The sequence below is a fragment of the Candoia aspera genome, chromosome 3, assembly GCF_035149785.1.
Source record: "Candoia aspera isolate rCanAsp1 chromosome 3, rCanAsp1.hap2, whole genome shotgun sequence".
Classification (NCBI taxonomy): domain Eukaryota; kingdom Metazoa; phylum Chordata; class Lepidosauria; order Squamata; family Boidae; genus Candoia; species Candoia aspera.
The window spans coordinates 21,774,785-21,790,388 of NC_086155.1; the positions used below are offsets into that span (position 1 = coordinate 21,774,785).

The window sequence follows — 15,604 nt, forward strand, 5'->3', positions numbered from 1 at the left end:
TTCCATGTTATAGTTGAAAAAAACACTATGGGCATGTCTGTAAAGTCACCAGGAGTCAAGCTTAACTTGAATTAGTCCTTGCTTTACATTTATGTGCACACCATAGGTTAATTAGTCCTCCCTAGTAAATTTATCCATCTGTGCTCTGTGTGTGCGGGGGTGGGGGGGAGGTTTAGATACATTAGAAGATGGATGGAGAATTTGTTTTATGCCCAAAAATTCACATGACCATATAACAGCGGTGGACAAAGTAATCCATGGCAGGCCTGCTTCCCCAGCCTAGAGCAGACACACAGATCCATTCCATTCCCTCTGTCTCTCTGATTCACTTACATGCACACATACACTCACTCAGCTCACGTTCTCTGTCAGCACATACGTACTCATCCCACTAATGCAAATACCATATTATGGTGAGGCTTTAAACTAGTCCCCATAGAGCTTAATGGAATTATGTCAAATTTCCCTTGAATATGACCTGCCCAGGAACATTCTAGTTTGAATGTTCAAAGCTAGTTCAAAGTCTTATTGCAGAACTGTTAGACAATCTTCCATAGAGGTTAGATTACACCATTGAGGACAGAAGCTTTAGAATGCAAAATGAATGATAACCCCCAAGTTATCTAGGGTCTTCACTTGAAGAGCAAGAGAAAGGTACAGAATGTTTTAGCCTCTGGTCTGGGCTATGTATTACCTATTTTAATATACAGTAAAAGGCATGATACCCAGATACAGATCTTAAACCAAGGAGAAAGATTATAGTGGTTTACTTTTGCCAATTCGTCTCTGTGGTTTATTTCAACAGAAGTCAAGGTGTGATGCTAGGTGGTTTCTCATACAATACATAGCTAGGTAGCTATTGGAGGTAATGAGAGCTGTTGCTTTTGTTTGTCATATCAAAGCAGGTGGTAAGCTTGGAAGTGAGGAGGATCCTGCTTGAGCAGATCATCAAGGTCTTGCACTATTTATGTGAAAAGACATGGCTGCTTAAAAAAAAGTTCCCAAACAGATACTTGGGCTTTAAACTTGGGGATGGGAATAGATGCATTGTTCTTCAGTATTTGCATAGTATTAGCCAACTTTGGCAAAACAGGCTCAGTTACTTGAGAGTAGCATATAACTCTGGTATGGCAAATTATAGTACCAAATCTATAACATCAGTTTTATATTCTAGACATCCATTTTTTTATTCTAGTCTTTTCATCATACCTAGTATAAACAAAAATTAAATAATTAAAATTATCATTGTACACTGCCCAGAGTCGCATTGTGTGAGATGGGCGGCCATATAAATGTGAGCATTAAATAAACAAAAATTAAATTAAATTACCTCACCCCAGGTAAAGAAATTTTAACTCTGTAAGTTTTCTTCTAAACAGATGATGGATGCCATAAAAGGAACAATGACTGAAATATATAATGACCTTTCAAAAAATACTACTGGAAGCACAATTGCTGAGGTTAGTATTCTTTACCATCTACATGGGGCTGCCCTTGAAAACCACCTAGAAGCTTCAACTGATCAAGAAGACAGTGGCTTGAGTAATAATATGTGCCACTAATTATTCCTATATAACACCCCTGCTATGGGAGCTGCTATATTACTAGTTACTTTCCAGATTCAATTCAAGGTGTCCTACATAGCTTGGGACCTGGATGTCTTTGGGACCACCTACTCCCAGTGGTTTCTGCCCATCCAATTAGATCTAGTAGACTGGGCTCTCTCTGGGTACCTCCCCTAAAGGAGTGTCCCCTCTTCTTTGGAACAGCATTCCCCCCGAGATTAGGCTGGCTCTCTCCCTGTTAACTGTCCGGAAAGCTGTTAAAATCTGGTTATTCCAAAGGCCTTGGGTGTGGAATCGTTACAAATGGAGGTACACCCTGCTGTGGTATGTGTTTGGTGTTTGATATTCCTCTAGCATGAAGTGTATTGTAATTCTTACGTTTTTGTTTTATGTTTTGTTGTATATTTTTAGTTCCCTTATTAGATAGGGTTTTGTAAGCTGTTCGGTGTCTGTTGATTGGAGCTGCATATAAGCTCTAATTAAAATCTCTCTTGCTCTTAAACTAAAATCTTTGTGTTAAATCAGGAGTATACATCTGTGGCTCGAGAACCACTGGCAGTTCCTAAAAGTCTTGATTGTGGTCTCCAGACTCTCTCCAAAAATTGTCATCAATGTAATTTTTAATGAGACAGAAAGGGAGATACTTAAATATATGGGGAGCAATCATATTAATTAAATGGTCCAGTGTATGCTTTTGTCCTGGCTCCATCCACTTGGGAATGCAGGCCTTGGCACATAACTGAGCCATTGCAACTGATTTTACATGGAGCTGCCCTTAACCATTCAGATGGTTCAGTTCAGAATGCTACAGCCTGGATAGTAACAAGCTCAGTTTAGTTTGTGCATATAATCCCTCTGCTGCCAGAGCTACACTGGCCTCCTACTGCAATTAAATGTGTTGGTAACAACCTTTAAAGCTTTTTATAGCTTAATCTACAAGATTCCCTATTTCATATGGAATGTGCCTATCCAGTGAGTTCAAAAGGAAGGCCTTGCTGAGGGGCTGCTTCACTACTGTGAACATCACCCCTTCTTGTGGAAGCCCCCCCTCCCCCACTCCTGAATAAATTACCCTCAGAGATACAGGCAGTCCTCTCTGACTAGCATTTTGGAGAGCCATGAAGATCTGGCTCTTCAGGAGAGCTTATGGAGGTAGAATGGAAGGCTGATCACTGCTCCTGAAGAAGTGGTATCATATGTTTTCAGGGAATATTGCAGAACGTACATGCATTATTCTGGTGGTGGTGCTTCATTTTCACCTTAAGTATTGAAGTCTTGTAAGCCATTCAGAGTAATCTGGTTGGAACAGCCTAGAAGGTTGAGAAATAAACAAAATGGCTAAGTATGGCCCTTGGCCTAATAAAGCTTACACATCCCTATTTTAAATCTTTTGTTTTGGTCTCTGATCTTATGTCAACTCTTTTGAATTTATTTATTTATTTATTTATTTATTTATTAAATTTATATCACCGCCCATCTCCCCCAATGGGGGACTCTGGGCAGTTTACAATAAATAATTTGTTGTAAATTAGGTGCTGTGTGTATGAGAGAGAAGCACAGTAAAATAAAGAATTTACTTCATGTGGCTGAGACCTTCTATGCCAAAAGTAGCAGTATAATAACACTACTTCATGATAGGTATAGCAAACCTCAGTTTTTCAAGATTTTTCTAGTCCCTCTAGAAGAATCTAGTTTTTTTCATGGGTTTATTACATGAATTATCCAAGATCTAGTTCACATTTGGAAGTATTTAATTCACAATGTCATTGTATCAGATTGTATAGTGAATCTATTACTTAAAATTTGAGTTGAGAGGGATAGTATTTACTGTGAGGCAGCAGACACAAGAAGGCAGCTTTATTCCGCCTTTTGATTCATGCCCATTTGCCTTTCTCTGTTTCTATTCCACCAAGAGGAAGGGTAGGACTGGCATTGTTTATTTTGCCCAGTGTATAGGAAGTATGTTCATTGTGATCATATTAAAAAAAAGTTTATCTGTTCAACTAACAACACTGAGATATCTTTCTATAAAAGTGATTAGTTTTTAAATAAAGATTTACATCGAATGAAATTGGATTCCCTTTCACAGTCTCCCTCCCTCCCTCGCACCGGGATCTGATTTAAAGATTCCCCCTCAGTAACAAGTGTGGGGGATAGAGGGGAAAGAAGAATTTCATTCCATTTTGACTGACACTCCTGTTATTGTTTTTTAATATTTCAGATTCGTCGTCTGAGAATTGAAATTGAAAAGCTTCAGTGGTTACATCAGCAAGAGCTCTCAGAAATGAAACATAATCTGGGTATAAAAATATGCAGTTCAAAACAATAATGTCATTAATTTTTGTGGTCCACAGCACAGTATTTAATGGAACATCTGTGCTGATCTGTTTTTCACATGTACATTATAGTGGTCCAGCTCAGTCATCACAGTAAATCATCATGATAACCAGTAAACCACCCAGATTGGCTTGTGATTATTTCTTGAATCACAATTAAAAATGTGATTGTTTTAAAAATGAAAAAAAATGGAAGTTCTTAAAATCTTACACAATCAACTTACATAAGTATACACATTATAGTGTAAATTTGTCTACCTTGATTGTAATAGAGTATGTTTTATTCACCTTAAGGTAGCTTATCATCATCATTTACAAATCAACCATATATGTACTGTTAGATTATATGCTGTTCATCTGTTACCTAGAACTCACAATGGCTGAAATGCGACAAAGCTTAGAGCAAGAAAGAGATCGTTTAATTGCAGAAGTGAAGAAACAACTGGAATTGGAAAAGCAACAAGCTGTGGATGAGACCAAAAAGAAGCAGTGGTGTGCCAACTGCAAAAAAGAGGCCATCTTTTACTGTTGTTGGAATACTAGCTATTGTGACTATCCTTGCCAACAAGCTCATTGGCCCGAACATATGAAGTCTTGTACACAATCGGGTAATTGGCTACTGTTTCTACAGTTACATTATTTATCTTTCAATCAATTTGTGAGTGAACATGACCACATTTCGTATTTAAATTCCCTTTGTTTTTATTCTAGCTACTGCGACACAGCAAGAGACAGACAGTGAAATTAGTACTGAAACATTAAACAAATCATCCCAACCTGGTGCCAGTGCACAGCCTGCACCTACAGAAGCCACCAGTGCTCCAAAAGAAAAAGAGGCAGCAGTTGAAAAGAGCAAGGAAAGCGTTACGGTGAGTGTTTCCCTCCTTGGTGCACCCCTTCCTTTAGGCTTACTTTTAAAGTTGTAAAAAGCAATAAACGGTTGTTTCCTCTTTAATTTTATTGAGGGCTGGTGAAACACCTTTATCTTCATCTTTACAGTTAGTTCTTAAGGATCCAGAATGTCTCCAATCCTGTATGTGCTACCTTTTTTCTTTTTTTTTTAATCGTGCCAGAACATGTGATTTTGCCCTGGCTCCACCCATTTGGGGGTGCAACGACTGCTCAGGCTCCTCACAAGTACCCTCAGTCTTCTCTCATTTTGAAATGTGGAGTGTTTATGTGTACGTAGCATGTCCTGGTTTTCTTGTCAAGTGCCGAAAGCTCAGTTTTGAAAATGTTACCGGCATCTTTATGTAATTCAGAATCCTTAGTTTTCTGAAGAACAGCAGGTACTAGAATTGTTAAGTTAACTATACATAGATAACTATTAGTGTTCTTTATCTTGTATGGGTTAAATATAGGTCATGGTTTCCTTTTTAAAGCAATACTAGCAGTTATAGTAAACTAAAATTTTATTAACAAATGCTTTTCTGCTTTCTATCCAATCCTGTATGTCCCTTCACTTTAGTTTTTCTTAAGGCACAGTAGTACATTCAGTTCAAAAAAGTGAAACTATTTTATCATGATATTTTATATGAGCTACTCAAGAAGTCAGTATTTCTTAGAAAACCATATAGTCTAATCTCCATGCTTTATATATTCTAAGGAGAAGAGTCATAGGCTTAGTACATTCTAGAGAAGAAGAAAGGGTGGACCAAAGGATATTTAGAATTAAATACATTGAAAAATGCTATATACATTAACAAGGAATGGCTAATTAGATACCTAATTACCTTACTTGTAACTCTACTGTGCTCACTGTGATAATTTTCTTATCGTGAAATATTCTGCTTTGAAAATCTCAAATTGCATTCACATAATTGTTATACCTGTTTGAAACATCAAACTGTATGCATTGCTCACTTTCATATTTTAAATTTTGCTTTTATTTATAAAAATGTAACCTGTGAATTCATTGAGATGTAGGGGGTTTTTTTTGAGCCAAGCACTGACATTTTTATGGGTTAGATCCAGAGTTTGGTTCCACAAATGGGGAACATTTTGTGAGTGAGTTTCACTCAGGACCAGCAGATGGGTGGAAGGTAATTTTTAGCTGATTCTCATCTATTGGAACACCTAGCCCTATCTCATGCTTCAGGAGGATCTCTCAATTGTTCCCTCCTCCCCCACAGCAGATTTGAGGGGGCTTTTGACACAGTAGGGAGGAGGAATCTATAAAAATCATCTCTCCTCTTTCCAGCAGTCAGAGGGAGTCCTTCCATTCAGGGAAGGCAAGATCTGGATCCAAACCCATGTTAATAAATAGGTGGCATTGACATAAAAACTGAACCTTTCACTCTGGTTACCTGTGCTGTCTCTGCAGATAGCAACAGGTGTGACAAGCAGCCAGCCTATAAAGTTGGTCCAGGTACCGCAGACCACTACCTATATACCAACTACTCAACCCACAATTGTAAGTACTGCTTTTGGCATTGAAACAGCTCATTATTTATTTTGGAGGGAGGACGGGTTTTCTCCTGTGTTACCACAATATGAATTCACTGGTCTTGACTCAATTTGCCATGCAAAATGCTTTATTTTGCTGTACATTTCCATTTCTCTTACACCATACATTTTCATCCAGGACAATCAAAGATTCAAGTTTTATTTATTGGTTTAAAATTCTGTATTACTGTTTATCATAGTTTCTAAAGCAGTTTAGAAAAAGCTATACTACTCTTCAGCTGTTGTGTTTCGTGTAAACATAGTTGCAGATACCCTATAGACAATTCTTCCTTTGTAAAAAAAAAAAAAAGCTTTATTTTGGATTTCCAAATTGCATTAAGCTTCTAAAATTTTCTTGTGCCAAGTTGGCCGCAATTGGTCAGTTGGTAAAGATGCATCGGGGCCAATAGTGGGTAGCGGACCCAGCTATAGGGCTTTTCTCAAGAGGGCACCTATTTTGATGGTGGTAAGGAATAAGAAGATAGATGTTGAAAGTCAGTATGTCACTAGACATAAATCCCCGGGAAGGGAATTTAGCAGGTAGATAATCTCTTTCTAGTTACCCGGGCAACTTAATCATCCCACTGAATAGTTTCAGTTCCACCTAGAACCTACCCTTGCTTCTTTTCAGTGGCACATAAACAAACAACAAAATTTGAAACATTTCATGAGTTGATCATGGATAAGAGAGCTGGCCTAGTTTGTATAACCAGATGAGGCAAGTGGGCCTGTTTCAGTAATTAAACAGGCTACAGGAAATAGACAGAGGGGAGGTGTGGTTGTGGTCCTCACCTTTGCCAGAATTCCAGCCAGATACCTGGTCTATATTGAATTATATACCTTAGATTGGGAATAAGGGTGAAACATGGGATTCTGCTTGTATAACAACCACCTCATTAAGTGATTGACTGATTTATTTATATGCTGCCTCAATCATCCAAGTAAGTCTAGGTGGCTTGTAGAATCCTAGGTGCTAGGAGACTTCCACATCAACTTCAGACCTGCACTGTCTGGTATGACTCAGGAGTTCACAGCAGCTGGGACATTTATGACATTGGACCTTGGAGCCAGTGCATATTGCTGGTCACACTTGATTTGGTGTTTTATTCTGGCTGGAATAGTGTTTCATGGGTGAATTCCCATGTGATGCCCCATTGTCATGGATGGTCCACTACCTGGATAAGGTTGGACTTACAGTCACTGTCCATCTGTGTAGGGGTGGAGGACAGATTCAGCTTGCTTTTCCAAAGAGGCTCTTGGATCCAGTGGTTTTTCAAGGATCCACACAGTGTTTAAGCATAGATTCTGCAGGCAATTCTGACAGTGTCCTGATTCATTTATTTATTCGTGTCAGAAGCATCACAATTAAAATAAGGCATACTGTAAAACAGAATTTAAAATATAAAATATAAAAGTTAAAATATATAAAAGTTAAACAGATCTTGCCCAGAAACTGGCAACTTTAATTAATTAATTAATTAAGTAAGTAAGTAAGTAAGTGCTCTGATTGAGTCCTGGAACTGGGAATTCACTGGAGTGGTAGACACAATTGCACGAGTACAATCTCCCCTTTTGAAGTCGTCCTCATAGTATGTCTGCCCATGGAAGAGCTCTGTGGAAAGAGGAGGAAGGAAGATGGCTAGAGCACTGATGACAGACAACTCACGATAACATTGGTAAAGCACAGTACAGAACTCATTTGAGAGTCTGTGCTGTGGCACTTTATACAGAAGGAAGTGATACTTCGCTGCGTGTGCCATATCTAAAGACTCTTGTCTAATTTAGTTGTTTAAAGTTGTGGGACAATTAGCACCTGTTCCTCAGTTTCTGAATTTGGAATTAGAACTTTCCATAGCTTTCTGTGATACATTGGGTGTCGGTTATTTTCCAGGTGCACTACAAAGTGTTACATGTTATTTTGAAAGCCTTACATCGAGTGGTCCTAGGTCACTTGAGAGAATGCTCCCTCCTATATGATTCCCAGTGTCCATTAAGATCATCTGTACCTCCCACTACCCACTAAGGTCATACATAGAATTTTATAATTCTTAAATGTCTTAAATGTTCTGAATATTTTAAATTGTTACTGGATTTTTGTATACCCAGGAACTTTGGTGATAGGTGGTTTAAAAAACAAAGACATATAGATAGTATATTTGAAAATTTCCTTACTGACATGGGCAGTGATGCTCTTGGTTTAAGATTAGGCCAGGGTCACAGTTTGGTTTCTGCTCCACCTAGTCAGTCAGGGAAAGTGTGTGGCAAATGATGTCACGTTATCAGATTTGTCAGGGTCAGACTTTAGGCTGTTCTGCATGTTGAGGTTGTTGAAGGTACGGAGCAAAACAAGTACCTTAAGAGTGGGAAACCCCCAATCCTCTGGAAATAAAAAATATTTCAGCCTTGTCAGAGCACAAGTAGGCTATTGGATTCCACATGCGTCGCAGAGATTGCCTATCATTGAATTATGTCATTGTTCCATATCCATAGGGTAATAAACATCAACCCCATTTAACTTTTCAGTCAGTGCTTCTCTACCCTCAAAATATTCTTAAAATCTTTTAAAAATATTTAAAAGAGTCGCATGCGAGATGGGTGGTACAGAAATGTGAGAAATAAATAAATTTTCATGCTCAACAAAGGAAGCCAGAAAGATATTGAAATCTTGTGAATTACTGTATTTTTGGGAGGCTGACAATTGGAAAAGTCCTATACTAAGAACTTGAGATTTGAACAGTTGGAAGATGATAACATGATGCAACGTTCTTCTACCTAAAGTCCATGTTTGCACTACAGGTAGACCTCATTTACCAACCGCAACTGGGACAGGCAATTCTGTTGCTAAGCGGCGTGGTCATTAAGTGAAACATCCCATGACCACACTGACTTACAACTTCAGTTCAGTTGCAAGTCTCCTTTTTCAGCACCATTATAAGTTTGAATGGTCACTGAACAAGTGGTCAGTAAGTGAGGACTACCTGTTCATGCTTACTGATTTATTTAATTAACCCAGTTGCTGACCAGGCTGACTGAGATATAGAAGGCACCAATTCACAGTCTAGTCAACTATATTTAGTCTAGCATATTGTACAAACTCAGTCAAAACAATTTATTTAGCAGATATGTTTTGCTTTGCATTGCTGGCCTTATTTGACAATCAGGTCACCATTTTTCAGTCATAAAATGGTCATATTTAACAGTCGGGTCTGATTTTGGACTTTCTCCTTTACTTTGTGAATTGTAGTTTAGTTCACATGCTTGAGATGCTGAAACTGCAGTTTCCTTCCATCATAGTGTATCACATTCATTTCCATTGTCTGCTTTTGTTACAATGTACATAGCAAAGGATAATCTTAAATAAGTGGCGAGTGATGCCTTTAAAATGATTACCCTGATAAATTTGTCCATATCATATACAGTAGTAATCCCCAATTTTGGGTTTGTGGATACATGTAAAATTAGGCTAAGCCAGAGCCCAAGTACCAAATCATATCACAATACAGTATCCATATCAGGACACTTTTTGCTGCTGACCAGGTATGCTAGGAAAGCAGTGTGAAAGCCTCCAGCTGTTGTTACTCTGTAGTGACCAGAGGCTTTCTAAGGAGGGGAAGGGAAAGGAAGGGAAACAACAGGAGGGGTACAAGTGTGATTATAGGCCAGAGTTGTACTTACTTAAGAACTCCCAAATTATAAATATAATTTATAATTATAATTTATAATTTATATATATATATATATATATATATATATAATATCATAATTATAATTTATAATTATATATAAATATATAATTTGGTAGAGGGATCTTGGCAGACATCAACATGTATCTCATTGGTAGCTCCAGATGTGCAGCATATGCATTTACTCTCATGTATATCATCATAATACTGATATTCATATGCTCCATGGCATGCCCAAATTCATGAATTCCTTTTCTATAGATACTAAAAATGCTTTATTGTATTAATTAATTTTAGTTGTATGCTCCTGGAATTATGGAATGCATATTGAGTTTGCTAATAAACTTACCAGGTGGGCTCATATACCATAGTACTTCTGCAGGTCTGAATGGAAAAAACAACATATATAGTATATATAAGGAAACTCTTATCCAGTTCTACACATAGCAAGAATGGGGAACAGTAGAGATATGTAAATATTTCAGATTCAGAATTTGAAACAGGCTGATCCAGTTTTGCTTAAAGTGTTCCAAGCTTGAAACATTTCTAGTATGGTCAGAACAGTCCTATGATGTTGCAACAGCTTTTTTCGACTTCAAGACAGAGTATTTTGAGCTAGAAAAGTTTTGGTTTAGAAACATTTTGCACTCCTCTGGGAGATACCTCTGCCTGAGGGGTGTTGACAGAGTGGATAGTTCTGATAGAACGTAAAGTTTTTAGTACAGACTAATGAATAAAGACTGGCGCATAACACTTGAATTCTCTGGGCATAAATATATATTCACAAATGCTACTAAAGATTTTATTCCAAATCTAGTTTGGTTATAAATGTGTAAGAAAAATGATTCTCTTACTCCTTTTTTCCCTTTCTTTTCCACAGCACTGCTTTTTCTGTGCTCTTTATTATGAAGCAAAGTTTAATATTTTTTTATAAAGAACTTTATTGATTTTCAGAATATAGTCAAAATACAGCATATAGAAAAGATAGAGTACAGAATTAAAGAAAAAAGAAAAACTAGAAAAGTGCAGAACAGAGAACAGAAACAGAAAATGACTTCCGACCTTCTCCAATACAGATATGAATACATTTGCAAATAAAGTGTCTTACAATTAGTTAAACCTTAGTAACATTATTTCTATCAAGTCAAACCATTTAATCATTAGTAAAGTTTAATATTTTAATAGAGGTACTATAGCTCCCAGTAAGTAACATTTCACATAACATATAATCTGTGGCATTTATTATCATAGAGTATAGTGATGAGCAGTAGCCTAAATAAATTTGTGCCTTTTTAAAAGAAATTGATAAATTAATGGAGGATGGAATTATCAGTGATTACTCAGATGGATGAAATGGCAGGCTCCTAAATCAGCGAATGAATACTGTACTATTAGAAATAGGAAGTGCAAACAAATGAGAACAGTTTAACCACAGATTAACTGCAGTGTGTGTTAAAGCTTATAAAAAATCGTTTGAATTATTGTTATGCCCGAACAAAAGATGACATTTTTGTGATCCATCAAGATTATTTTTAAATTCCTTTGCTGGGACTATACATAGTTTTTATGAGTAAGACATAAATCAAATATATAAACAAACGTTTGATCAGCCTGTTTTCTTCTAAATATATACTTCAACTTCTTAGCCTCCAGATAGTAAATCATGATTGAAGAGATTATGGGAATAGATCCAGATTGGGGAAAATAGTATTAGGTATTCCTTTCATTACTTACTGAGCCCAATGTGGGAACCTGTATTGATGGAGATTTCCTTTAAATATTGTGGTTGATAACCTCTGTTGAACGCCTGCTTTTTACCTCATTTTTTTTCTGTATTATGCACACAAGTCACTGTTGAAATTGTGATTATATACCCACATGTTGGCATTTTTTATTTTGAAGCTTTCTGGAATTACAAAACAATCCTGACAAGCAATACAACTGTTTGTCTAGCATCCCCTGTGAATTAATAGCATTTGATTTTGATCTGTTTGAAGACCTATTTTTATTTGATCTGAGTTTTAAAGTATTATTTAAATAATGGATGGGTTATTGTTTTTTGGTGAAAGTCGTATTTATATCTTCAAAACATTAAACATCTACTCCGATGTGTCATGTATTGTTAATGAATTACTTGCAAATATATCGAAAAATATTTATTCGCAGGCTTGAGAATGCATATTGTGGAACAAAACACTAATTAAATACCCTTTCCTGTATCCAGAGTTCTTTCTGTGTCAGTACAGAAGTAGTTTACAATGGTGGTGTGCTATGCACTCTTTGACGATAGCTGTTTGGGGCTTTTTGCATGACATCATTCTGCATTTCTGAGACGATGTATCTTTTGCTTTTAATCTGCAGACCATTCCTGTAGTAGTAAGTCCTACAGCTGGGACTGTTGCAATGAGAACGGGAGTTCAGTACGTTCAAACGACAATGCCTGTCCAAGTACGAAGAGTCTAACTGCTAACAAAGGAGTCCAGGCAACTGTTGGAATAATAATAATCTCTTCAATAGAAATGTGAAAAAAAATCTCTACAGTTCATTGGATTAACCTCAAAGGTTGAGACTTTACCTTTGTACATGTGTGCAAAGCAGTTAACTACACTACATTAATGTAAAGCATTAGTGTTGGCTTTAAAAAGCCGGAGGACTGGTAAAATTCATGGTAAATCTATACTGTTGTAAATTATGTACAATTTGTGGATGACGTTAAGAGTGCCATCCCTTTTTTATATTTGTATTGACTTTAGCATATGTTGGAAATTTGTGAAGGAAAGACTAAATCAGGCTTGCCACAAATGTCATCGAGAGGAATGATCTTCTGGGAACTACAGTTGCACGCAGAAACCATCCTTCCTCTTTAGGGTTTAAAGAAGAAAAGATCTGAAGTACTTGGCTCATATTTGGAAAAGAAAACAGTGCCTACCCATCTGTGTGTGCAACTGAAGTTAGTGCTTGCAATTTTAAAAAATAATTTTCAATCTTTGGATCTCAAGTACATTAAACAGCAAATTTTGTGTAGCGTATTTAATGTGAGAGAGAATGTTTACAAAAAAGAAAGTTAAATTTTCTTAATACTAAGGAAAAGGAAGCAAGAACCTTAATAGCAGTTGGCAATACAGTGATCAAATATTCTGGAAACAAGTGGATTTGAAAGATATCCTTCCTACTGGGTTTACATACACATACTCATCCATACAAGCTTTTCTGGAGGACTTTGGAAAAAGGGAACAAGAAATGGGCAGGTCTCTTGGAAACATGGGCAAAAGACATTGATACTGGGCTAGAGCATGTATTATGGGATTTTTTTTATGTTTTTATGTGAGCATGAAGCAGTACGGTATGAGAGAGAAAGTACCCCATGAAAACACTGTCTGTTACACTTATACTGTAGTATCATTTTGTATGTTGTGTAAACAAAAGCATTGAACAAAGCAAGATGATGTATGTATATGAGCAAAATAATTGTATGATATCATTCCAGTACATTTTGTTGTACATTTTAGTCATAATTGATTTCTCCCATTGTTTATAAAGAATGCAGTCTGTACAGACTCCAGCTAGTATGCACATTAGAGGAAACAAAAAAAAATGAACAGGAAAAAAAATCAAGAGCAGACTATTTGTGAATTGCAGTTGTGTCAAAGATAGCCTAGCTGGCCTTATTTGTGAAGCATAATTGCTTTTAGCATATGGAAGTATTTTTTCACATTTTCTTTGTATAAAATTTGTATTAAACTAAATATCTTTTTTGCTTATTGTGTTTCTATGTGACTAAGCAGGTGGCACACACTGAGCTATTGGGCTTCCCATTTTTTTCTGGGTTCTTCAGGTTCTTTTTAAATCAAACCTTTAGAATAATCATACTAGATTACCATTTTCTTTGTGAAAGACTGGAACACTAACATGTACTCTGCAAGTTCCACTTGTATCCCCAAGTTAAGCTTTGGAATTAACTACCGTCACATGGTCAGTGAGAAGTACCCCAAAAAACCTATATCCTCCCCATGCCATATTAAATACATAAATCTACTAAAAGAAAATATTTGGGATTTTTTTTCCATTTGCAAATACTGTAGTAGTTTTAAGAAACTACTCAGTTACAGTGATGGTCAGTGCACTGTTGGAAGACTTGAAGGTTAGGGACAAATTGTCATGAAAGTCTGTGTGGTCACTAAGAGTCTACACTGACTTATGACACACAAATCAGTTTAAGAAATAAAAGGTGAGAAATAACTACATTTCAGCTATCAGCTGCTTTTCCAAATAGGGGAAAATAGATGTTGGCATAATTAAACATTGCTAGAAGAGCTTCGATTTCAAAGTTGAAGTTACTACCATACTATTCCCAATGAGATGAAATTCAGAGGAAAGTATTCTAGTAAAGGGTCAGAAGTAAAGCTCATCTAGTTACTACAGGGATACGTCCATGCAGTTCTCTTACAGCAACAATCTATGTGAACATTATTGGCAGTCCACCTTCCCTAAGGCTCTCAGATTTTACATTATGCCATGTTCCCTATGTACACCTATTTTTTACACAGTATATCCTGTGTGGTGGTTTTACTTACACAAACCATCTGGAGGGAGAACATGACTACTTTTATCCTATATTGGAACTCATCAGGCATACGCAGCCGGATCTTTCCCTCTACTGGGGTTTGAACTTGTGGACTGTGCACCTCATGATTATATGCAGTGCATTAGCTTTTGGAGCTATCCAGGTCCTGGTGCTTGTCACCTAATGTCCTTATCTCTGTCTCTGAGAGCATAAGGGAAGGTAGATGTGTACCATTCTGATAGACTATATATACCCTTCTCCCATCCATTGAGCCCCCAATGGTTGGCTTTTGGATAGTTTCCAGTGTGATTACCTAATGATAATAGCGAATGTTGAGATGGCTCTGGGGAGCAGATGGATAGAAACCAGAGTATAGATGGAATTTTATTACTTTAGTCAACTTTGCCAAATAATTGAAGCACTTCAGATAGTTTTCAATATTGTTAAAAATACAATACAAATATGTGTGCTGCCATTTCTAGCAAGCCACAGCATTTTAAGAAAGGCATATACAATTTATCCCACAGTCTTCTGATATATTACATCTTTTCTGTAGCTCTTATCTCAAAACTGGCATGTTTCCAAGGAAATGCCACTGCCCAGAAATTGGTGTTAAGCAGAGAAATTCTATGTTGTTTTTATCACACAATTTTATTTAGAAATTATTCAGAGGAGAAATAATTTCTTGTTTAAATATGTTCCCAAAAGCTATGTTACTCTATTCTAAAATACCTCAACTGAATTTATCAGATTTGTCACCACCATCTCCTCCCACCAGAGGGACTCTGGGCAGTTTACAACAAAATGATCAGTAAAATAATAGATATACAATATAACTACAACATATAAAAATGCACTATATAAAATGCAATTACAAATAACCAATAAAGATATAAAGTCCGGACCAATAAAGTCCAGATGGCAATGATCTAATTCAGTCCTTCCACTGGATTTTTTTTCTCAATACTACTGCTATTCTCACCACTTGAGTGAGAAGTGCTGCCCTTGAGA

The 15,604-nt window shown here is 36.7% G+C and overlaps 1 protein-coding gene and 1 long non-coding RNA gene across 8 annotated transcripts in view; both read left to right on the forward strand.

Moving 5' to 3' along the window:
- The window catches only part of ZMYND8 (zinc finger MYND-type containing 8), a 95,614-nt gene extending 81,828 nt beyond the window's left edge, over positions 1–13,786 (forward strand). For 6 of the 7 annotated variants that reach the window (XM_063297094.1, XM_063297093.1, XM_063297092.1 and 3 more), the window contains 6 exons: positions 1,380–1,460; positions 3,787–3,865; positions 4,270–4,509; positions 4,613–4,770; positions 6,225–6,314; positions 12,391–13,786. In XM_063297094.1, coding sequence (XP_063153164.1) covers positions 1,380–1,460; positions 3,787–3,865; positions 4,270–4,509; positions 4,613–4,770; positions 6,225–6,314; positions 12,391–12,492 — 750 coding nt within the window. In that variant the 3' untranslated portion in view covers positions 12,493–13,786. The remainder of the gene's footprint in view (positions 1–1,379; positions 1,461–3,786; positions 3,866–4,269; positions 4,510–4,612; positions 4,771–6,224; positions 6,315–12,390) is intronic. The other variant, XM_063297096.1, reaches the window with a different exon arrangement.
- LOC134494803 (uncharacterized) lies at positions 7,147–8,889 on the forward strand. The gene is made up of 3 exons (XR_010067693.1): positions 7,147–7,669; positions 7,846–8,763; positions 8,794–8,889. It is a non-coding gene; the product is annotated as an uncharacterized LOC134494803 (long non-coding RNA).
- Positions 13,787–15,604: the final 1,818 nt, after the last annotated feature.